The sequence below is a fragment of the Myxine glutinosa genome, chromosome 11, assembly GCF_964187855.1.
Source record: "Myxine glutinosa chromosome 11, kmMyxGlut1.1, whole genome shotgun sequence".
Taxonomy (NCBI): Eukaryota; Metazoa; Chordata; class Myxini; order Myxiniformes; family Myxinidae; genus Myxine; species Myxine glutinosa.
Window position 1 is genome coordinate 23,063,829 of NC_136271.1, and position 23,764 is coordinate 23,087,592.

The following is a 23,764-nucleotide window of genomic DNA, read 5'->3' on the forward strand; positions in this document are numbered from 1 at the left end:
AGATTTTCAACCAAATACATCGATTATTAGCTTTCTAACCAAGTAAATCGATTATTAGCTTTCTAACCAAGTAAATTGATTATTAACTTTCTAACCAAGTAAATAGATGATTAGCTTTTCAACCAAGTAAATCGATTATTAGCTTTCTAACCAAGTAAATCGATTATTAGCTTTCTAACCAAGTAAATTGATTATTAACTTTCTAACCAAGTAAATAGATGATTAGCTTTTCAACCAAGTAAATCGATTATTAGCTTTCTAACCAAGTAAATCGATTATTAGCTTTCTAACCAAGTAAATTGATTATTAACTTTCTAACCAAGTAAATAGATGATTAGCTTTTCAACCAAGTAAATCGATTATTAGCTTTCCAACCAAGAAAATTGATGATTAGCTTTCAAACCAGGTAAATTGATTATTCGCTTTCTAACCAAGTAAATCGATTATTAGCTTCCTAACCAAGTTAATTGATTATTATCTTTCCAACCAAGCAAATAGATTTTTAGCTTTCTAACCAAGTTAATTGATTATTATCTTTCTAACCAAGTAAATTATTAGCTTTCTAACCAAGTTAACTGATTATTAGCTTTTTAACCAAGTAAATTGATTATTAGCTTTCTAACCAAGTAAATCGATTATTAGCTTCCTAACCAAGTTAATTGATTATTATCTTTCCAACCAAGTAAATTGATTATTAGCTTTCTAACCAAGTTAATTAATTATTAGCGTTCCAACCAAGTAAATCAAAGTCAATGAAATATGTCAAATATGATGTCAATGAAAGATAGTCTGTTGGGAGCCGTTGGTGAGGTATGTGGATGGACAAAAGGACCACCGAGGCACTCGGAAACATGGTGGTAGGATGATGAAGTTGGAAAGAAGATTGACGAGAAGCGGAAGAAGTTCAAGGAGTGGCAGAAGGCGAAGGGTACGGGGGCAGAAAAGGCAGAGCATGAAAGTTATAAGGCAGCCAAGAAGGCTACAAAGAAAGAGGTAGCAAAGGCGCAGAAGGCATGTAGGAAAATGTTCGGACAACGCTTGGATTTGGAAGAGGGTCAGAGAGCGGTATTCAGGATTGCAAAGCAGATAGCGAAAGAGAGGTGTGATGTGATGGGGGTGAGTTGCTTGAAGGATGAAGTGGGACAAATCGTTGTGGACCCAGATGGAATTAAAGGAAGATGGAAGATATATATGGAAATACTGTTGAATGCAGAGAATGAATGGGATGGCAACATAGAAAGTAACCCAGTTTTAGGACCGGCAGAGAAGATAACCGAGAAGGAAGTTGAGGAAGCGATAAAAGCAATGAAGAGTAGAAAAGCGGGAGGGCCGACGGGAGTTGTGGGAGATATGTTGAAGGCAGCAGGAAGTTGGGGTGTGAAAAGAATGACAGAGATCTGTAGTCTGATGGTGAAAGAAGGCTGCATTCCAGTGGATTGGGAACTGAGTACCCTTGTCCCTCTATACAAGGGGAAAGGTGACCCTCTGGACTGTGGCTCGTATCGAACGATAAAGTTATTGGAGCATGGAATGAAGGTATTGGAAAGGGTGTTGGAGAGGAGGATAAGGAAGAAAGTGAAGATTGATGAAATGCAGTTTGGATTTATGCCAGGAAGAGGAACGACAGACGCGTTTTTTATTGTGAGACAGTTGCAGGAGAAGAGGAAGAAGTTGTTTCTTGGGTTTGTTGATCTGGAGAAAGCATTCGATAGGGTTCCACGTGAAGTAGTGACATGGGCATTGAGGAAGTTAGGAGTGGAGGAATGGTTGATCAGAGTAGTGATGGCAATGTACAAAAGAACGCGCACAGCTGTAAGGACAAAGGACGGGAACAGTGGTGAGTTTGAGGTGAAGGCGGGAGTGCATCAGGGGTCGGTACTAAGTCAACTACCATTTGTAGCTGTGATGGAGGTTCTGGCTCGGAACGTAAAGGAGGGTTTACCGTGGGAGTTGTTGTATGCAGATGATCTGGTGTTGATTGCAGAAAGTATGGATGAACTGAAAGAGAAGATGAACAAGTGGAAGGAATGTATGGAGACAAAAGGTCTGAACTGAAGGTGAATATCAGAAAAACGAAGGTGATGGCAAGTGGTAAAGCATGTGGTGAGGTGGAAAGAACTGGGAAGTGGCCGTGTGCTGTGTGCAGGAAGAGTGTCGGAGTGTATTCAATTCAATGTGCGCTGAGTGGGTTCATCAAAAATGTAGTGGTTTGAGAGGGTCATTAACCAGTGTAGCAGCTACATTCAAGTGTACGGTGTGCACAGAGGGAGCTGCAGATGGAGGAAATGTTGAGTTGGATCTTGGAGACGGCGTGAAGCTGGAAGGTGTGAAAACATTTTGCTACCTCGGAGACATGCTGAATGGAGAAGGTGGATCAGACTCGGCAACGGTTGCTCGAGTGAGATGTGCATGGAAGAAGTTTCGGGAACTGAGTGGCGTGCTGACGAGGAGGGGAGTGTCGTTGAAGCTGAAGGGAAAGGTGTATGCTGCATGTGTGAGAAGTGTTGCGATTTATGGGAGCGAGACATGGGTAATGAACGTAGAGCAGCAACGAAGGCTGGAAACGGTGGAAATGCGAATGGTTTGGTGGATGTGTGGAGTATCGTTGAGAGAGAGGAAGACAAATGATGAATTGCGAAAGATGATGGGAATAGAGCCTGTGATGGATGCTGTGAAGAGGAACAGGTTGAGATGGTTTGGTCATGTGTTGAGGAAGGATGAAAGTGACTGGTTGAGAAGAGTGATGGAAATGAATGTAGAAGGAAGTAGAGGACGGGGAAGACCGAGAAAGTCATGGCTAAAGATGGTGGAAGAAGAAATGCGGGCAAGGGGGTTAACAAGGGGAGATGCAGAAAATAGGTCAAAATGGAGAAGATTGTCATGGGGACCGCAAGGCTAACCCCCGCTCTAGCAGGGAAAATGGCCTTAAAATGCATGTTGTTGTTGTTGTAACCAAGTAAATCGATTTATTAGCTTTCTGACCAAGTTAATTGATTATTATCTTTCTAACCAAGTAAATTGATTATTAGCTTTCCAACCAAGTTAATTGATTATTATCTTTCTAACCAAGTTAATTGATTATTATCTTTCTAACCAAGTAAATTTAAAACCAAAACCAAGTCCAAACCAAGTAAATTCTAACCAAGTAACCAAATTAACCCTGGTGTTGGGCTAGCGGCTAGGGTGCCGGCTTAGGATCCTAAGATCCTGGGTTCGAATCCCGGTCGATCGCTGAATTAACGCCAGGGGGGTTGACTCAGCCTGTCATCCTTCCGAGGTCGGCTAATTGAGGACCAGTTCACTGGTAATTCCCTGTTTGTCGTTAAAGGCGGCAAAAAAGGTTGGCGTCAGGAAGGGCATCCGGCCGTAAAACATTGCTTCAAAAAGGGGACCGAAAAACAACAACAACCACGGTTCCCGAAAAAGGCCAACCCCCGCTTGCGGGGAAAAATGGCCTCTAAAGGTGGTTTTTTTTTTAACCAAGTAAATTGATTATTATCTTTCTAACCAAGTTAATTGATTTATCTTTCTAACCAGGTAAATTGATTATTAGCTTTCAACCAAGTAAATCAATTCTTAGGTTTCTAACCAAGTAAATAGATTATTAACTTGCCAATGGTACCGTTTTTATTTTTCTACAATAGCAGGAAATTATTTGCATGAAGTGTAGTAAAACCGACTTTGATAATGTTTACATGGACAATGCATAACATTGGCACATGTCATTCAATTGTTTCTGAAATGTATTAGGTGACCGACTGAAAAAGTGACCGAAAAAGAGAAAAAAAAAACCTTTGGCATTGATCATTTCCATTTATTTCTTCAACGAATCAAGGCCTTGTTGACATGCCCTGGAAGTTATCAGTTTAAAATGAGAACTCCAATCTCAGCTGCCTTGCAATGTCCTATTCCACAGCTCTGCCGTAATATTTTCCACTTCCGTTGCAATGGAATCTAGATCTTTCCTCTTCATCTCAAGAACAGTTTCAGCTTTCTGCAAATCCTTCGACACCAGCACCATCTTGCGTGCACTCACAAAGCACTCCAAAACCTCACTTTGGTCCACATCAACACCATCTCCTCCCACGTCTAGAACAAAAAAACAAAAAAACAGGTAAGGATTTCATGAAAATTAAATATATTTGCAGCAGACGTGCTGTCATAGTTTTGCTCGTTACGAAGACAGGTCGATAAAAATCTTTGAGCTGCCTCCAAATGGCATTCAGTAAATATGCTTCCTTTCTGATCCGATCTACCTCACGACCATGAAGATCATTGAGGCATTGTGTAAACCTCATTTGTAAACATCCAATACAAATAAACCACAACTAGACTAGATGGTGTAACCATTAGGAGCGTCCTCTCCGAATCCGGGAGGTCAGCGGTTTGAACACTGGCTGAGTCATGCCAAAGGCTTTAAAAGACACTCAGCATTTTCAGGATAGAGCATGGACCAACCCCATAGGTTTGAAATCCATGGGGAGGAGGGAAATTCCTCCTTGACTACCCACTACCCACCCAAGTGACATCATAAAGATGATGTCACTGGTACCCGAAGCTTTCCAATGTTGTCAACAGTTCCTCCTGTCAAATTAGTGCGTGCACCCCACTTACATAGCTCCCTTTCCGACTTGCGTACGTAATATGTAAATGCTCCCTGAACTGTTTGCCATCTGCTTCTCCCATCCCCATTATACCAACTAGAGAAATACCCGTGCTATGCACGGGTGGGAGGCCAGAAGCAAACGGGCAATGCAGATACGGTGAATGCTAAAGCATGAAACCAATAAATTCCACATTCCTGTAGCACCTTCAGTCGCACGTCAGACATGGACAGCAAGTTCGTGAAGGACTTCCATGAAAAACGTACCTGTTCGCAAACAAACGGGTACGTTCACGTATAGAAACATCGATTGTGGGACCGTGGCGAATCTGCATATGGCGATGGCAAAATATCAGAAATTGAAGGCTTTTTAATTTTAATCGATTCATATAAACATCCGTTATATCATATCACACGCAAATCATCAAAATCTAAACAGTATCTTGAGAATTTCAATAAAAGCCACATCACTGTTCATATCGGTAATTATTATTCCATCGTGTTTCAAATCGTGATCGATACACTATGATCGTGATGACCGTGATCGTGAATCGTGATCGATAATCGTGTTCACAATCGCTATGTCGTATGTACTCGCGATACGTGTACCAAATTCCCAATACGTGTAACTGTACCAAATAAACAGTTAAAAGGATTTTGAGCCGATAGGTGTTACGGCCTTGGCAAGATCGATGGAGACAGAGATCTGTTAGATCTGATCCTCCTTCATGCCGAAGTGCAGATCCTCCTTCATGCCACATCCGATCGATGCAGCTGTGCAGCGATCGGTGCAGTCGTTTGTGCGGCACACGGTGCAGCGATCGGTGCAAACGTGGACTCCCACATTGCCACATCCTGCTGATACTTGCTCCCGCATGACGTTATTTTCCCGGGTGCCGCACAATCGACTGCACCGATCGCTGGACCGTGTGCCGCACAAACGACTGCACCGATCGAGATTTAACGGATGTTTATATAAATCGTTTAAAAGAAAAAAAAGCCTTCAATTTCCGATATTTCGCCTTTTCATTTGGGCCTCCCAATTGAAGCCCCGCCCTTAGGGCGGGTACCGTTGCTCGACGTAAGAAGACGTCACAATGAACGTCATGCAAACGCGAATGTTATGCGGGAGTCCAAACCTGAGAATGCTGGAGACTAAAGATGAAATTGGGAAAACTAAATAGCCTATTTTACTCCCAGGGGTCCCAGGATTACCCACCCAAAATATCTTTGCGATCGGTTCAGCAGTTTTTACGGTACCTTCGAACGGACAGACAGACATTTGGTGAATTATAGTAAGACTACGACCACTCATTTCGGTTTTGTTTTCATGACGACATTCGTACAGATGACGTCACAATAAATCAAATATGTTTAAACGAACAGACATTTGTGCCTAAAAATGCTTTTTGTTGCAATTGCCGGTACAAATGTAAAGACGTGAAGAGCGATGAACGGAAACAATCGCGACCTGAGCTGGCGATTCGAGCAGGGTCTGCTGGGTACATCGATAGTAGACCGGAGATCTCCTCAGCCGGGCAGAAAACACGATCCTCGGGTGCAGCAGCATTCACGTCCTCTACCATGTCCTGCACACTCGGAGCTGGGGGGCGGCTCGGCAATATGCCCTTCTTCCCTCTCAGAACCATGATGCGATATCGCGCCCGTGCCGATTGTCCGACTCGACTAGCGCCTCTCGTGACTCTCGTCTCGTTACTAGGCCACACCAGTTCAAGAAAGAAAAAATAAAATATATTTTCTGTTATCGTTTGGCGTTTACATGTCTACGTGTAAAAATAACTTTGGTTTTTATTACATTTTAAATCGGAAAAACACGATGTAAAAAGGATGGAAGCATCCAAAGAGCGAAAACATGAATTGATAATATACTCCCTCATCGGCAACGCTTCCGCATTCGTTAACCTCGTGTTTTCCTTCTCTAGTCCTCTTTCACCAACTTTATGAGCGGAAAACATTATTCAATCAATAATTATATCGTTACTAGCTATACTCCCACGTAACATACGCGACCTAATGTTTTTGAACACGTTTATTGATATATCTCACTGCAAGCACAATATTATTAACAATCTCGTTCTTCTCAGATACAACACGTAAATGAGTGTAGTGGGTGTTATACTTATAGCGGGCGGTGTGGAGGACGTTATAGTGAGCGGTGTGGAGGACGTTATAGTGAGCGGTGTGGAGGACGTTTCAGCGGGCGGTGTGGTGGGCGTTGTAGCGGGCATTGTAGATTTGTAGTGGACGATGTCAGCCGTTATAGCGGACGGTGTAATGGGCGTTATAGCGGGCGTTGTAGTGGACGATATGGGACGTTATAGCGGGCGGTGTAATGGGCGTTATAGCGGGCGGTGTGGAGGACGTTATAGTGGGCGGTGTGGAGGACGTTTTAGCGGGCGGTGTGGTGGGCGTTGTAGCGGGCATTGTAGTGGACGATGTGGGCCGTTATAGCGGGCGGTGTAATGGGCGTTATAGCGGGCGGTGTAGTGGACGATGTGGGACGTTATAGCGGGCGGTGTAATGGGCGTTATAGTGGGCGGTGTAGTGGACGATGTGGAGGACGTTATAGCGGGCGGTGAAATGAACTGAAGATACCGATTTTCGTGGCGTGACCTCGGTTTCCGGTGGGAGTGGTTAAACAGCTTCAAAGTTGGGCTCTGAATGAGCGCAGGACCTTGGGTTGCGCTTTGCGCAGTTGTAATGCGATTCGGCAAGTCATTAGATTAGAGGATCAATGAAGTAATGTACTATTTTACTTATTACTTGTGGCCAGGTTTCATCAAAATCGTGTGTAGTTTCAAGAGCACATACCTACTTTGGATGGGATCTAAAAAATAAATAAAACCCCTGTAGGTCCCCTTAATGGGCAAAAAATTTTATGAGGTCAATACACCTTCATAAGGCATATCATATGAAGCTTGTCAAGCTTCATCAAAATCATGTGTAGTTTCAAAGGGAGCACATACTTTGTGTGGGGTCATTCACTGCGGCACGATATTCATCACAAGAAAGTACACTATTAAAACTGAAATTGGGCTTCGGCTTGGACGAACCAGACTTCGGCCTGGGCCTCCCAAAATTCGGGAAGTTTAATCGACATTGCGTTGTTGGCCATGGCAATGGCGTCGTGTGTGGAAGGATCGCTCCGGCAGATCCAACGTCGGGGTCACCAGTAAAGCGCGGCGTTACGCGCGCTGCTTGCGAGCAAGGAGGAAGCGGACAAGCGGTAACTTATAAGCGTCTTTATTTGAGGAGCTCACTGTAACACTAGCGCGCTCCGGGCTGCGCACCCCGTGTATATCCTCAGGCCACGCCTACCCCTTGGGCGTGGCCGCCGCCCACTTGGTGCGCGGAATGATGTCACCACACCAGTGGGCTTTCGTGTCCACCACACTATATTTGTGCTGACATGTACGAATAAATAACTATTCTAATCTATCCGTTACCCGAAGACCAGATCCATAATAATAATGGCATCAAGTACTGCAGTAACTTGTAGCCGGCGAAGCCGGTGTTGTGAATGAACGCGTACATATGTTGAAAAGCCAGATTTTGCTGGATTCTTTGAGAATTTCGAAGCTTTGACGCACCAAATCGCTCCATGGGGGCCGCCATCTTGCGGATGTGGAGGCATGCATAAAAAATTGCGAAAAAGTTCAATAGGAGTTTGTTTCACCCGTCTTTTTTTGATTCACAATCTTATGCACCTCTAATGTGTAATTAAAATACTTTAAGACCAACCTCGTTCCCCGCGCCCGCATGGGTCCTGATTTTCTTCAACGAAAATCGTCACCAAACACCGGAACCAATGAGATTCGAGCATTTGAAAAAATTTCAAAAACCAAATCACTCAATGGAGGCCGCCATCTTGTGGATGCGGAAGTATGCATAAAAAAATTGAGAAAAAGTTCAACAGGAGTTTGTTTCACCCATCTTTTTTTGATTCACAATCTTATGCACCTCTAATGTGTAATTAAAATACTTTAAGACCAACCTCGTTCCCCAGCCCCCCTACAGGCCCTGGTTATCTTCAACAAAAATCGTCACCAAACACCAGAACCAATGACATTCGAAAAAATATTTCAAAAAAGCTTATTACCGCGTTTGAGGCTGAAAACGGCGTCAAATATTCTAAAATTGACGAAGAATTATTTTTTAGAAATCCTGTGGCTGTAGGGGATAGTTTTCACGGCCGGAAATATTTGAAGTTGAGACGGAAATATTGGCAAGAGGCTTTGCCGGCTCATAGCGGCTTTGCAGTCGGGTACTAGTAGCCGGCGAAGCCGGTGTCGTCAATGAACGCGTACGTATTATGTTGAAAAGCCAGATTTTGCTGGATCCCTTGGCTTGAGAATTTCGAAGCTTTGACGCACCAAATCGCTCAATGGAGGCCACCATCTTGCGGATGCGGAAGTAGGCATAACAAATTGAAAAAAGTTCAATAGGAGTTTGTTTCACCCATCTGTTTGATTCACAATCTTATGCACCTCTAATTTGTAATTAAAATACTTGAAGACCAACCTCGTTATGTTCAACGAAAATCGTCACCAAACACCGGAACCAATGAGTTTCGAGCATTTGAAAAAATATTTCAAAAAAAGCTTATTACGCGTTTGAGGGTGAAAACGGCATCAAATATTCTAAAATTGACAAAGAATTATTTTTTAGAAATCTCGCGGCCATAGGGGATAGTTTTTCACGGCCGGAAATATCCGAAGTTGAGACGGAATTCACCGAATTAATCAAGAAGGAAATTTTATAAATTTTAATCTCATCCAGAATGCAAATGGTGTCATTTTGTCTGAATTTGAAAAATTTTGTGAGCTGACCAATCAGCGATCAGCTTAGGTCAGCCAATCAGCACAATCGACACGGTTTGATTAACGACAGTCACACTGCCGTTGAAACGGCGCTATCATCTGATCTGTCGGCACTGATCTTACTGCAAGCTAACTTCTTCTGGTGGAGGAAGCCGCAGTGCCCGAAGAGAACCAGTCCTGACAGCGACTGAAGTTAGAAGACTACACACATACTGTGAAAACGTATATAAAGCCCAGATAAAATTTCTTAAAATACTTAAATAGGCCCTAAGCTAACACATCGTATAGTTACTTCCTTAAGCTTCTTGTGACATTTATTGTATGTAGGTATTGGGGAGGACTGTCTGCTCTTCTCTTTTACCAAGTCTTACCAGGTACGGTACCTACTTACTACCAACTACCTAACCTACTGATGCCATAGTGATGGGTAAAATAGTGGGAAGAGGCTTTGGCTTCGCCGGCTCATTGCGGCTTTGCAGTCGGGTACTAGTAGCCGGCGAAGCCGGTGTTGTGAATGTACGCGTATTATGTTGAAAAGCCAGATTTTGCTGAATCCTTTGAGAATTTTGAAGCTTTGACGCACCAAATCGCTCCATGGAGGCCGCCATCTTGAGGATGCGGAAGTATGCATAAAAAATTGCGAAAAAGCTCAATCGGAGTTTGTTTCACCTGTATTTTTTTGATTCACAATCTTATGCACCTCTAATTTGTAATTAAAATACTTTAAGACCAACCTCGTTCCCCGGGCCCGCACGGGCCCTGGTTATCTTCAACGAAAATCGTCACCAAACCCCGGAACCAATGATTCGAGTATTTGAAAAAATATATTTTTTAAAAGCTTATTACTGCGTTGGAGGCTGAAAACGGCGTCAAATATTCTAAAAGACGAAGAATTTTTTTTTTTAGAAATCGCGGCCATAGGGGATAGTTTTTCACGGCCGGAAATATCCGAAGTAGAGACGGAATTCACCGAATTAATCAAGAAGGAAATTTTATAAATTTTAATCTCATCCAGAATGCAAATGGTGTCATTTTGAACTAGGTACGGTACCTACTACACCTACCTACTACCAACTACCTAACCTACTGATGCATTAGTGATGGGTAAAATAGTGGCAAGAGGCTTTGGCGGCTCATTGCGGCTTTGCAGTTGGGTACTAGTACAATATATGACCAAAGCATGAAGTTGTCAAAGTGGATTTTATTTATTCTCACATTATATCAGTGCAAGGATCTATGTAATCTTCAAAACAATTCAACAGCCCAGCCGAGCCATTAAAGACAATAACAGTTGGATCAATTAAAAGGAAAACAAACGTACAATCCAGACAAGTGTTTCGACCAAGTCTATTGGAGGGAATGGGGGTGCAGGAGGCATCACCAAACCCAAGGCCACAAAAAAAATAAAAAATAAAAAATAAAAAAAACCACTAAATCAATCACAGTATTACATTTGGTTGCAGCTTCAGGCTTTGAAAGAACTCGACAAGCTATACATGTTGTTGTTCAATATAGAAAAGAAAAGATACACAGATAAAATCCAATCTGGGAAATGAATAAGCCGTACCATCGCAACCAGTTCTATTAAAGGCAAAACGAAAAGGTAGTTTCCAATGTTGTGACTGGATATTACCTGCCAGACAACTTAAAACCAGCTGTGTGCCACATTACAGGTGCATTTTACTCCACCGTTCATGCAGGGAACAGAGTGGATCCATGGGAGGCAAGGATAATAATCTTTCCATCTCCGGCCTAAGTTTGCGTTTCATCACATACAAATTCAAATCTCTGCTCGCTCCAGCGCACCTGGACAGTTGAAGACACCACCGTTAAAACCAAAACACCAGTAAACAACAATTGTATTTTCACATGCTGCTCATGGAATATATGCATTGGCCGACTCATCCTATTAATGTCTGGCAAACAGATGGTATCTTTCAACTCGAGGATGGATCAAATACACCTGAAATTAATCTTGCTCTAAACTGGCCACGTCAAATCAGATGCTTCACCACACTCGCATGACAGAGGTGTTGTATTACAAACAAAGAATGTAGAAGAGTTGGTGTTTCCAAAAATATATAAAAATAACACGTGATGACCTCAGATGGGGAGGAAGAGGGAGATTCCACAGGGTAGTGGAGTAGAGGTAAAATGGGGAAAGAGAATGGCAGCCGGATGGAAGAGGAGATAAATGGTTTAAGTAGTCTTGTGTTTGTCGGCAGTGAGGGCGCTCGCTGCAGCTTGTCTTGCAATCTTGGAGGCTGTAAAGCAGGTAACAAAATCAAATAATGCAATAACTAGCTGGCAAGATAAATAAAAAGCAACATAGCAACAGGGAGCACATTTGGATAAAACTTCCGCATCCTGCAAGTCAGACAAAAAGTGTCCCCATCCAGTGGAGAACCAAAAAATAAAAAAAATAGAAAAAACATCTTTTTAATCGTCTCCTTCCTCAAAGTCATGGGTGGCACCTTGTAAAGTACAGTTCTGGCATTTACTCTACGTCATCCCGTACCTCACTTAACGCTGCTTCAGTGATAGGCCCAGATGTCATCAGTGCCCATGTTCTCACATCCTGCTCTGCCGCTCTTGCCACCCCCTCCAACACCAAGTATCATTCTCATTCACAAGAAGGGTGCAAAAACCGATGTTACCAACGATCGGCTCGTGAGCTTGCTTCCCATTACAAGCAAAATAGAATCCATAATTGCTTCTGATGTCAAAGCTTTCCTGTTATCAAACATTCCGATCCATGACCGAGTTTGAATTCCATCCAGGTCACAACTCTGGACTTGCTACTGCTCCTCAGTAATGGTTGAAGGTCCTCAATGTAAAGAGTTTGGACCATCTTCATGAACACATCAGATATTCGGCACAGTCTGGTATCCTGCTTTCTCCTCCCCCTCTCACAATGAAGGCTGGAGCCATGGTCGCGTTTTGGGCCCAGTCGTGTTCCTCGTGTATATCAATAACCTCCGATGCCCTGGAAACCCTCTTCCTTTTTGCAAACCACTTCACATTGTCACAGTACCACCATCCCTCTGATAGAGATGCAGCTGCTGTGTGCCTGTCGATTAGAGACTAGTCGAAGAAAAGGAACACTTCCTTTAATCATTGAAAATCTCAAGTATCACCTTATCGCTCCACATGATTGATCAAACGAACCCACCTATCCATTTCCTTGGTTATCCACAGAAATGGGTTCAGAGTCTCGCGCTTCGTTGCCTCAATTCAGCTATGACCTTTCCTGGGCCGACCATGTATCAATGCTGGCCTCGGAAGCCAGCCAGACTGAGCAGTCGCCATCGCTGAGTCTTTAGATAATGACAGCTCCATCTACAAAGCCTTTGTCCATCGCTGAATGGCATACTGCTTTCTGCTTTGGGCTGCTCCTCTAGCAGCCCGTGTCTCTTGGATTATTTGGAATCCAATGCACTCAACATTGGAATCTTCCACAACGAGACCAAAGCACAAGGTCTGTTGCTTTCACATTGTAGGCAGGTTTGTTTGGTGGTCTATTTACTGCCTCTTCTCCAATGTTGTTCCTTCAGCTCTGTACTCCAACTCTCCCTGCCGACTCCAGGATGCATGCGTTCTTCCAGCAACCCCTCCTGGTTAAAATTCCAAAATCCAGGATGACTGCCCACCTCAACTCTATTTCTCACTTCTCCTGTCTATGGAACCACCTTCCAGAGGATGTTCTCACACTTCCCTCGGGTTTCAAGGAAGTCGTGCACCACCATCTTGTCATCTTCAATTCTGACCCATGATCTTTATTACCCCGAGCTTGGTGCTGGCTTGGGATTTGAGTATCCTGAGTTTGAATCCGTCGATTGCTGAATTAACGCCAGGAGGGGCGGTTGACTCAGCCTGTCATGCTTCTGAGGTCGGAAAATTGAGTACCAGCTTGCTGGTATGAATGTGACGGTGTGTGCCCCGGTTTAGAATAGGAACACTGTATCCCTGCGTGTCGTAAGAGGTGACTAAAGGGTTGGCGTCAGGAAGGGCATTCGGCCATTAAATTTTTTCCCTCAAAAAGGAACCATGATGATTGTCAAGGGGCCCGCAAAGCTAACCCCCACTCGAGCAGGGGAAAATGGCCTTAAAAATGGATTTTTTTTTTTGATCTTTCTTACTCCGATTTATTATTATTACCTTTATTACATTACCTTACCTAACCCCACCATATTACTTGCTAGTTTGTGTTTATCAGACACACCCTCTCCCTTTGGGAGCGTTGGCAAATAATCATCTGGATAGTTTGCCATACCCTCATCGCGCACGTTCCCAGCAGCTTCAGAAAACTCCGTGAAGAATCCATCAAGCCGGGCTGCGTGCTTCAGAAAGTAAGGCCGCAACACTTGGTTGTAGATCACGTTCGCACCATTCCAGCTCACCGGTGCCATGCACCACATCAAGAAAGCACACTGCAATAATTAAATTAAACAGCTATAGTGCATACAACAAACAAGAAAGAACAATCGGAGATTGCAGACCGTCGCCAGGACCTGCTTTCAGTGGTTTTGAAGTCTTTCGTAATAAAACCAATGCCGGCCAAACAAACATAGGGGCAAAACCCGGCCGAACCAATACCGGCCGAACCATGTGACCGATGACATCACAATTTTTTTTTTCTCCACCAATTTATCCCTAGACGGCGCTCAAAAAAATTTCTTCTTAATCAGATGAAGTTTTGTACTTGTCCAATTATGACCTCATAATGGAGGCACCTATGACGATCAACATTTTATTCCACATGTAGAGTTCTTTACAATGAGCCATGTCTCAATTTTTTCGATGCAGCACTTTTGGAGATAGGTGCAAAAAATTTCGGTTTTACCAAGATGGTGCCCGTACCACGTGACCTATGACGTCATAATTTAAAAAAATTCTGCAGGTGGAGCTGCACCTACGGTGAAAATTTCCTGTCAATCGGACCAACAGTTGCAGAGAAAATCCTATTTATTCTGTGCGCACAGACAAACATACGGACTCAAATGCAATACCCTCTCCTCTGCCAAGGGTAACAAGTGTTACGCCTAGGTCCCTCGTCGGTGAAGTGATGCCAGTTGACAAAATGGAAGATGCAGAAAACATGCTACGATATGATATTTCACTCACAAGGTTCAGACATACATGGCGGCGGCCATCTTGGATTTTGACATGGCGACCCAATTTTCAATAGCCTTCTTCCTTGTGCCTAGATACACCCAAACACCAGATTAGAAGTTGGTACTTTGCTTATTTTTCAAGATATTTCACTCAAAGTTCAGACATATAATATATATATGGTGGCGGCCATCTTGGATTTTGATGTGGCGACCCAATTTACAATAGCGTTCTTCCTTATGCCTAGATACACCCACACACCAGATTAGAAGTTGGTACATCACTTATTTTTCAAGATATTCATCTCACAAGGTTCAGACATACATGGCATCAGACATACATGGCGGCGGCCATCTTGGATTTTGACGTGGGTTGCACCCACACACCAAATTCGAATGCGGTCCTTCGCTTACGCATGCATGCACACCCGCACGCACGCAAACACGCATGCACGGACGGACGGGAAAACCATAGTCCCCCTTTCGCTCCGCTGTGCGACGGGGGACAAAAACTAGATTTTTGCAGTAAAAGGAGGAAGTAGATACCGATCTGCTGGAAGCTTTGTTGCATTTCCTTTCTAATAAACACGTATCTGCTTGGTCAGCCATTGCTGAAGAGGGCATACCTTGCCAAAGTAGTAGAAGGGAAACCAGAAGAGCAGGATGTCAGAAAAGAACTCGCCAAAAGAGAAGAAGGCGTAGACCACCCAGTAGGTCAGCCATTGGGTGTCATCTTCTTTAAGGTTGCTCTCTATCGCTTTAATACTGCCAATGGGAAGAGGTACCATTTACCACGAGGTTATGCATTCCCCTCAAACATTTTAATACCACATCAACTCAAACGGTTCTTACTCCAGGTAAAGCAAACAATTACAAGTTTATCAGAAGGCCAAATAAATGGTGGGGAGAGGACATACTTACGAGCAATAAGCAGGATACAGGAAGCCAATGAAGCTACAAAGCAACGAGGCTCCATAGCCAAACAGCAGGTACAGGAAAAGTATCACCAACAATCCTGTGGGAGAACACGTCATCCATATAATACAATCACCAAAACATTTTACAATGTAATCCAAAAACATCACTCCCAAGAGGTATCTTCAAATTCCCCAAAAATACATTGATCCAGATCATGCAGAAAGAAGGTAGTTCGATGGATATAGAAGGGTGGTCAACTTCCTTTGAACTCAACATTCACAGCTACTGGTGTAACGAGTGACCAGACTAGAGAAGTTTGCATCATCTGTCTTTTAAGGTACTTAAGACAAGCCAAGTGACCCCACACCATCAAATATTGCTCTCCTCACGGACATTGGACATTTTGCATTGATCAATGATCAGTTCATTTTTCTACCCAGAATGGCATTGGGTAGAGCACATACTTTCACCAGGCTGAACAATTTACACTTTGTAACCCATTAATAGGCATCTGGATCTCTACCAAAAATCAATCCAATTCGGCCTCGTCACACACCCAAACTGCCCACCAAGTTTCATCCGAATCCATCCACGACTGAGATATCGTGCTGCAATATCGTTTGTGGCCCAATCTCAACGATGAAGAATCACTTTTTGTAAAATAGTAGCTGGATCTTTACCGGAATCTAATCAATTAGTTCTAGTCACACTCCCAATCCGTCCACCAAATTTCAACCGAATCCATCCACAAATAGACAAACGGGTGCAAACTACCGCCGTGCACCTTCGGTGGCGGAGGCCATAACGCTTCATGTGCTGGATTTTGAAAATCCCAAGGATAATTTGCAGATCAGAAATCAATGCAATTATAGAGGCAAAGGCAGGGACCACTCATGGTCTGAGGTGAAATCTGCATAAATTTGTGGACTACATAGATCTTATTGATCTTTCCACATGCAGAGTTGAAAGTTCGAGGATTCAAATGCATGGAGTATTGGATCCTGTAGAGAGCTTTTTTTTCTTTTCTTTTTTTCCAGAGTACCCCGATTGTTCGCAGTATCACATTTGAGTGTTACCTTTAAGTCCAACAATGGAAAAAGGTAGGGTGGCCAAAAAAAAAAAAAAAAAAAAAAAAAAATCTTACATCTACAACACCTTCAAAGACGCAAGGACAATAAGTAAACCTATTTAAGAGTGCATTTCCTTCCATTCGGTGCTCTATTATTTTCTACCTTAAAAAGGTTTGAAATATAGCACCTCTATTACAAGAACCCATTATTACATAATACCACCATATTTTCAGAGCTAGGTAATCGAGCATCCACTCCGAGTCTTGGAGGTCGGCGGGTCAAACCCTGGACGAGTTGTACCAAACATGAAAAATGGTACTTGCTGGTTCCTTGATGCTCAGCATTTAGAAAGGATAAGAGCATGGACAAAAAACACAAGTTGGCAATACGAGTGCAGGCCTTAGTGGGCCATCAAGGAAGTAGCCTCTTGAAGTTCTTGTAAAGGAACTCGTAGTATGTCCAAGTTAACTTTTGTACTGAATTTGCCTTTTTTTTTTTTTTCTATACAACATCGAGGCTCGTGAAAGCTAAAATTCAATGATTATATTGCTAAAGTAACAAATTAGAGTGCATTCAATCAGATTCATCAAAAAAAAAAAAAGTATCGAATGACAATCTGCAGATTATTTTTCTTTACAGGACCCAGGCATATCCGGCTGATAAAACATCAAGGGGGTTGTAAGAGCAGGATAAGAGGAAAGGGAGGAAACAAACCAACAAGATTGTTGGGTTAGTGTTACGGATTCGTCACTTCCGTTGTTGTGGTTTTCATCCACTGTAAACATTTTTGATTCCATGTACTATTATTGTTGTCGTTTAAGGGAAATAGAGATTACTATTTTCAAAAGGTAAAAAAGTTAAGGTTTTAAATGAAACCGGAACCGGACGACGACGAAGAGGAAGAGGAGGAAGAGGAGGAAGAGGAAGGCTGAGCGAGTGAGTCGGACAAGAAGCCGAGTTGCTTCAAGGTCCTGAGCGAACATTGACGAACGAGGGTCACGTGTGAACTTTGGGTTTCCTGGGAAAGGGATTCCTGCGACAGAGTTGTTATCGCTGTGACAGATAAACCTGCGTGACAGGTTTTGCGGTTGATTCCGGAGAGAATCAGTGCCGTTTCGCCACGAGAACGGGCCGTCGGCCATTTTTACCTCGCGCAGCAGTTGCGCTTCGCTCAAGGTTTTTCACTTCGCTTCAACCATTTTCACCGGATTCAGACATTAATCTGGTGTGTGTGTGTGTGTGTGTGTGTGTGTGTGTGTGTGTGTGTGTGTGTGTGTGTGTGTGTGTGTGTGTGTGTGTGTGTGTGTGTGTGTGTGTGTGTGTGTGTGTGTGTGTGTGTGTGTGTGTGTGTGTGTAACGTGGCTTTTGAGTGGGAAATCTGCGGTTCGCCGATTGGGAAATCAAGGCGACTTGTATAGACATTCCACGGCTCCCAGCCGCCTTGAGGGCACCTTTGCGCAGCTTTGGCAGCGTGACTGTCATCCAAACGGGATTCTGGTCTCGATTAGACATCGTTCTGATGATTACTGGAGCGGATCGACTTTGGCTTGATGCCAGAATAGACACATTGGGAATGTTCTTCTTTTCGCTCACTTGGAGCACAGTGAGTTATATTGTACGAACCTGATGGTACCATCATAGGAAATATATATTGGTTGTACAATTGATTACTATTGTTGTTGTACTGTTATTCTTGTGTGATCTTAATACAATACTTGTTTGTTGGTAACAATTGGTGTGGTTTCACCATTGATCTAAGACATACAGAATAACACATTTTTCTGCCGTGACTCCTCTCGGGGCTCGGAGGTACACCGTGCCCGGGGTTTGGGGAGGAGCACCTAACAGTTAGGAAAGGATAATGAGGGCCATTCAGGCAAAGGCGTTTTTTTTTTTGGTTTAATAGTCTATGCAGATTAATGGCTCATGGAGCTAGAAAAGAATGGATCAGGATGCAACAGAACAAAGGGAACAGCAGAAAGAGGGGGAAAACACCAACAGCAGGGACGAGGCACAAAATGTTTGCGGGCAGCGATGGAGTATTCCAGGTGAATGCAGGGGGTGGACAATATGGATACAGAAAAATGCAGAAGGAAAACTGGAAAAAGAAAATTGGGAAGAATAAGTGGGGTGTAATGGGGGTAGAATTTTTTTTTTTAATCCGAGATGGTGGTGAACAGCTGCATTGAAAACCGGGAAGGAAAGACGAGATTGAAGAGCATACGGAAATTGGTTCCACAGGTGGGGAGGGGAGAATTAAAAAAAAAAATTTAATAAGGGGCACCAAATTAGTTGAGGTGATCAGTTAGTGGTTTAAAAGAACAAGACTGATAGTCCAACAGCAAATCCAGGGTTGTTTGATACATTAGATAAAGTAGATAGTATGACCTGGGTGGGGATAATTTTTTGGACTTCAGGCATGGACAGCCGGTTCGTGAATGACGGATAAAAATCAGCAAATGGCAAACTATGAACCAATAAATTCCACATTCCTGTGTCACCTTCAGTCGAACGTCAGGCATCGACAGCACGTTCTCTATATTTTCATTCCAAACAGCATCATTCATCATTCCAAACAAAAATTAATACTAGACGATTAATGTATCAAAATATAATGTTAAATCACGATTGTATCGAGATATTATCAAACCAGCAAACTGTTATAATCTGTTCATTTCCAGATTTTGGAGCAAGGTCCGTGTCGATCGCATTTCAAAATCATAATTTTATTGAGGAACTTCTGAAACTTCCTACCAATCTTACAACACCCGCTGGGACCCCAAAACGTTCCACAGAAGGTTATTATATTTCCTTTTAGTAAAATATGCAACTACAATGGTTACTAAGCGCTAAACGCGTCCCCGTCATGTGACCAGATCCTCAGCTCTGATTGGTGTGCGTTTGTGGGGACATATGGACAGACAAATGCTGTTCTAGACAGCATTACCCTATGGGCTACTCCATAAATATGTGGGGTCATGGTAGGTAACATGGATATATATATATATTTCTGGAAGAATTCCAGAATGAAGTGGGTGGGATAGGAGGAGACAAATATGTCAAACCATATATCATTATTTGGGAAAACCTCTGGAATCAGGGATGAGATTGAAAGATTATGATTGGGGAGGAAAATGTTTTCTGGATACACAAAGCTGTGTTGCAATGCTTTCTGGGGGAAAATGTTTAACATTGATGCTTAGAGAAGTCAATCAAATAACTCCAGATCCCAATCAATTAAATACCCTCTCCTCCCCAGGCCACAATCGTACAAGCAACCCTCTGCCGCACCGAGTACCGATCCAATCAACCCCCCCCCCCCCCCCGCCAATCAAACCCCCGAGTCCCAATCCACCAATCAAACCCCCAACCCAACCCCGACCAAGTCCCAACAATCCACCAAACCCCGACCAAGTCCCAATCCACCAATCAAACCCCAACCAAGTCCCAATCCACCAATCAAACCCCGACCAAGTCCCAATCCACCAATCAAACACCCGAGTCCCAATCCAATCAAACCCCCACTAAGTTGCAATCCACCAATCAACCCCCTAGGGTTCCAATCACCCACTCCCCAGATCCCAATAAATGCAATGTATTCATGTCAATCCCTGAGAAATAAAAAAATAAAAATTCAGTTAAATTCAATTGTTAGCCTACATGTTGAATTGATTTAAACCACTCTTCCCCTCCACCCTTTCTCCCTCCCCTTCAATAGGGTCCAAGTCTCAATCAAAAGCCAGTACTCAAAATGTACACAGGTAAAAGACAAATACATGGGACTCTACTTCAGCCAAACAGCGACTGACAACTTGGGGAAAGTGACCACTTCCCAGAACAATTCAGGTACCAACGCTTATGACGTCACTTCCTTCCCTCTCCCTCTCCCTCCCTAGCACAGATGAGTAGGAAATCCTCATCACCAAGCCACGTGGAAGGCAGTTGCCCCTTCATTTCAAACACCGGGTGGGAAACAAGTGTGGCCCAAACCTTCAAAGATCAGAAATAGTTCGACAAAATAATCACCAAGAGCAATGAATTCCAAATGAAGATTAATGTTAAATCGACAACAACCCGGATTGGCTGAAACTGGGAAAGAACACTTTGAACCTGGTAATGAAATATGACCCACTGAGCAAAGTCCCAACTTACTTGGTAAATAACTCCGGGTGGAAACAGCAAGAAACTCACACAATACCTTCCCTTGGAGATATATATATATATATATATATATATATATATATATATATATATATATATATATACACACAACAAGTCAATCACTCATTTAACAACTCAAATTATTCCCAGAGTGTAATCTCCATTTCGTGGTTTCACAAGGTAGAATCGAGTCCTCCTAGGACTTATATTATCCACCGCCATTCAGGTAAATAATCACCTTTCATGGACCTATTTATGAAGTAGCCCAGACATCCTCCAACTGTACTAATACTGTATTCCCACGACCAACAAACGTTTTCAACCAAAGCCTTTCACGAACCGGCTGGCTAGGCCTGCCCCGCGACAAGAATTTGTAATTCGTTCAAGGTGCCTGGAAAACTCAGGGGGGGGGGGGGGGGGGAAGACACCTGGACAACTCAGAAGGGGGGAGGGGTGTGTGGGACACCTGGACAACTCAGAAGGGGGGAGGGGTGTGTGGGACACCTGTACAACTCAAAGACGGAGCCTGGATAAGTCAAAGGTAATTGCGTTACCTCAATCACCTTGTCAGACAATAAAGCAAAACAGGGGACACCACTTCGGGGGGCTGGGGAGCACCTGGATACCCCAATACCCTAAAATATAAAAAAAGCCGCAATTTAATATTAACCACAAACTCCACCAACGCGGTCATAACTCCATTCGCTGATGCTGCAAAGCCAGAACCCACAACCCGTTTTGATGCCCGCGAGCATCATTATTATTATTATTATTATAATGCGATTCAAACACGTCGCGGGTTCAAAGCCCACAAAGCGCCGCCGCCGCACCCACACCGCTCGTTCACCTGCAACAATACCTGGATCAATACCTGGATAACTAAACGCGATCCCAACTAAACCCGGACCGCGGTTACGGTGACGATGCCATAGTGGTCACGACCTCCCGAAACATTCGCGCAAAGACGCAACTCGGAACCCACCGATCGCTTGGTAACGCTTCGACACCCCGGTACGCGCCTCCACCTTGCCCAGAGCCTGGGTGAACACCGAGCCATGTAGCAGACACCGGTCGAGCCAGTCGCCCTCATTCGCCATATTACTCCAAACAGGAAAAGCCGCCACCGAATCCCACGAACGAAGAACCCGTTAACCGCCTGTCAACCGCAACACGTCTCGCGATTAAATAGCGCTTAGCTGTAATTGGCTAACGTTGCCTGAAGTAGGCGGGGCGTACACTATCTCCCTTCAACCATTGGTCGATTCTTTTATCGATTAGGCAATTTGCTTTTGCAATGCGTTTATTGGTCAATATTAAGCCCCTCCTTCTTCCTGTTATATGCCACGCCTCCCGATACACGGTGCAGCTGAACCAGCGGTTCGACTCGATCAAAACTGTTACACATACTTCGATTTTTGTCCCCTCCGACATTCAAATGAGCTCCGTCCGACCGATCATCCGTCCATATACTTTTGTTTCCGCGATATTTCAAAAAAAAAATTGAACATTTACCTTTTATCTTACGGACGTCTATTCGTCATGACATGACCTTGTCCAGATTAGATGACGGTCGTGATTGGCTGAATTGTGTCGCCATGGCAACCATCTCAGGCGACTTGCCTTGTATACAGTGATATTTGAAAGAAAAAAAACCGTTCACGAAAGCCTCGTCCATAACTGACATAATTCGTAATGTATTCAAAACGGACAAACTGAGAATGTCAAACAGGTACAAAACCCTCATTAAAACGACGAAATCAGAAATAACAAATTCGACTTTACAATGGAAATAATAATCCTGACGAGTGACGACAGGTGTGTGTGTGTGATGAACTAGATTGGGCAAATGTGCATCAGGTAACCATTGGGTCATTTATTAAGGGGTAGCCCATGACTAATACATGGTGGAACAAAAGGTAGATCAGTCCATGGTCGAGCTAGCTCCCTTTGAGATGTGGGTTGCTTTAATGGTTAACCTGGCTCAATTTACAAGACCTCAGGGTCTTGAGTTTAAGCCCTTGTCAGCCGTTTAATTAACACCAGATGGGTTGACTCAGCCTGTCATCCTTCCGAGGTCTCCAAATGAGTACCTGCTTGCTGTGGTGAATGAGACATTCGGGTGTCCTGTGTCGGACAGGCGACCCGTCCAGGATTGTGCCGAATAGCCAATGGAAAACTACCTCGGCACCCCCACACGTCTGAAGATGCGAGAGGAGTTGTTATGCTTCTTCTTCTTCTTCTTTTTCTATCCCCCTTTGTTCTCTCAGCCATTCCCAAACTACTCCAGTACACTCACCTTCCTGGTTGAACGCCCAATATGCGGCTTACTGCACACCTCCAGCATTGTGTTCAGTCTTTCTCTCGTTTGTGGAACTGCCTTCTTCAAATGGTTCAAATGCCCTCTTCCCTCTTGGGCTTCTCATAAAGTGAGACAGGTACTGCCATCTCATGCCACGTCCCCCTCCCCCCCCCCCCACTGCCATCTCATGCCACGTCTCCCTCCCCCCCCCCCCCCCCCACTGCCATCTCATGCCACGTCCCCCTCCCCCCCCCCACTGCCATCTCATGCCACGTCCCCCTCCCCCCCCCCCACTGCCATCTCATGCCATGTCCCCCCTCCCTCCCCACTGCCATCTCATGCCACGTCCCCCTCCCCCCCCCCCCCCACTGCCATCTTATGCTACGCCGTCCCCCTACCCCCCCTCCCCACTGCCATCTCATGCTACGCCGTCGCCCTACCCCCCCTCCCCACTGCCATCTCATGCCACGTCCCCCTCCTCCCCCCCCCCCACTGCCATCTCATGCCACGTCACTCATCCTCACTGCCATCTCATGCCACGTCCCCCCTCCTCACTGCCATCTCATGCTACGTCCTCCCCCTACCCCCCTCACCACTGCCATCTCATGCTATGCCGTCCCCCTACCCCCCCCCCTCCCCACTGCCATCTCATGCCACGTCCCTCCTCCTCACTGCCATCTCATGCCACGTCCCCCCTCCCCACTGCCATCTCATGCCACGTCCCCCCTCCTCACTGCCATCTCATGCTACGTCCTCCGCCT

General features: G+C 44.2%; 2 protein-coding genes across 2 annotated transcripts; both read right to left on the reverse strand.

Annotated features, from left to right (window-relative positions):
- Positions 1 to 3,793: 3,793 nt before the first annotated feature.
- Positions 3,794 to 6,331, reverse strand: LOC137416260 (uncharacterized). Its single transcript, XM_068101794.2, has 2 exons — positions 6,075 to 6,331; positions 3,794 to 4,089 (listed from the first exon to the last, which is right to left on the reverse strand). The coding sequence occupies exons 1-2, from the start codon at positions 6,250 to 6,252 to the stop codon at positions 3,887 to 3,889; spliced, it is 381 nt and encodes a 126-aa protein (XP_067957895.2). The 5' UTR covers positions 6,253 to 6,331; the 3' UTR covers positions 3,794 to 3,886.
- A 4,294-nt stretch (positions 6,332 to 10,625) lies between these two features.
- Positions 10,626 to 21,908, reverse strand: LOC137416271 (receptor expression-enhancing protein 6-like). Its single transcript, XM_078786477.1, has 5 exons — positions 21,687 to 21,908; positions 15,477 to 15,570; positions 15,182 to 15,320; positions 13,718 to 13,874; positions 10,626 to 11,708 (listed from the first exon to the last, which is right to left on the reverse strand). Exons 1-5 carry the CDS (start codon positions 21,799 to 21,801, stop codon positions 11,644 to 11,646), a joined length of 570 nt encoding a protein of 189 aa, XP_078642603.1. The 5' UTR covers positions 21,802 to 21,908; the 3' UTR covers positions 10,626 to 11,643.
- Between the last annotated feature and the right edge of the window lie 1,856 nt (positions 21,909 to 23,764).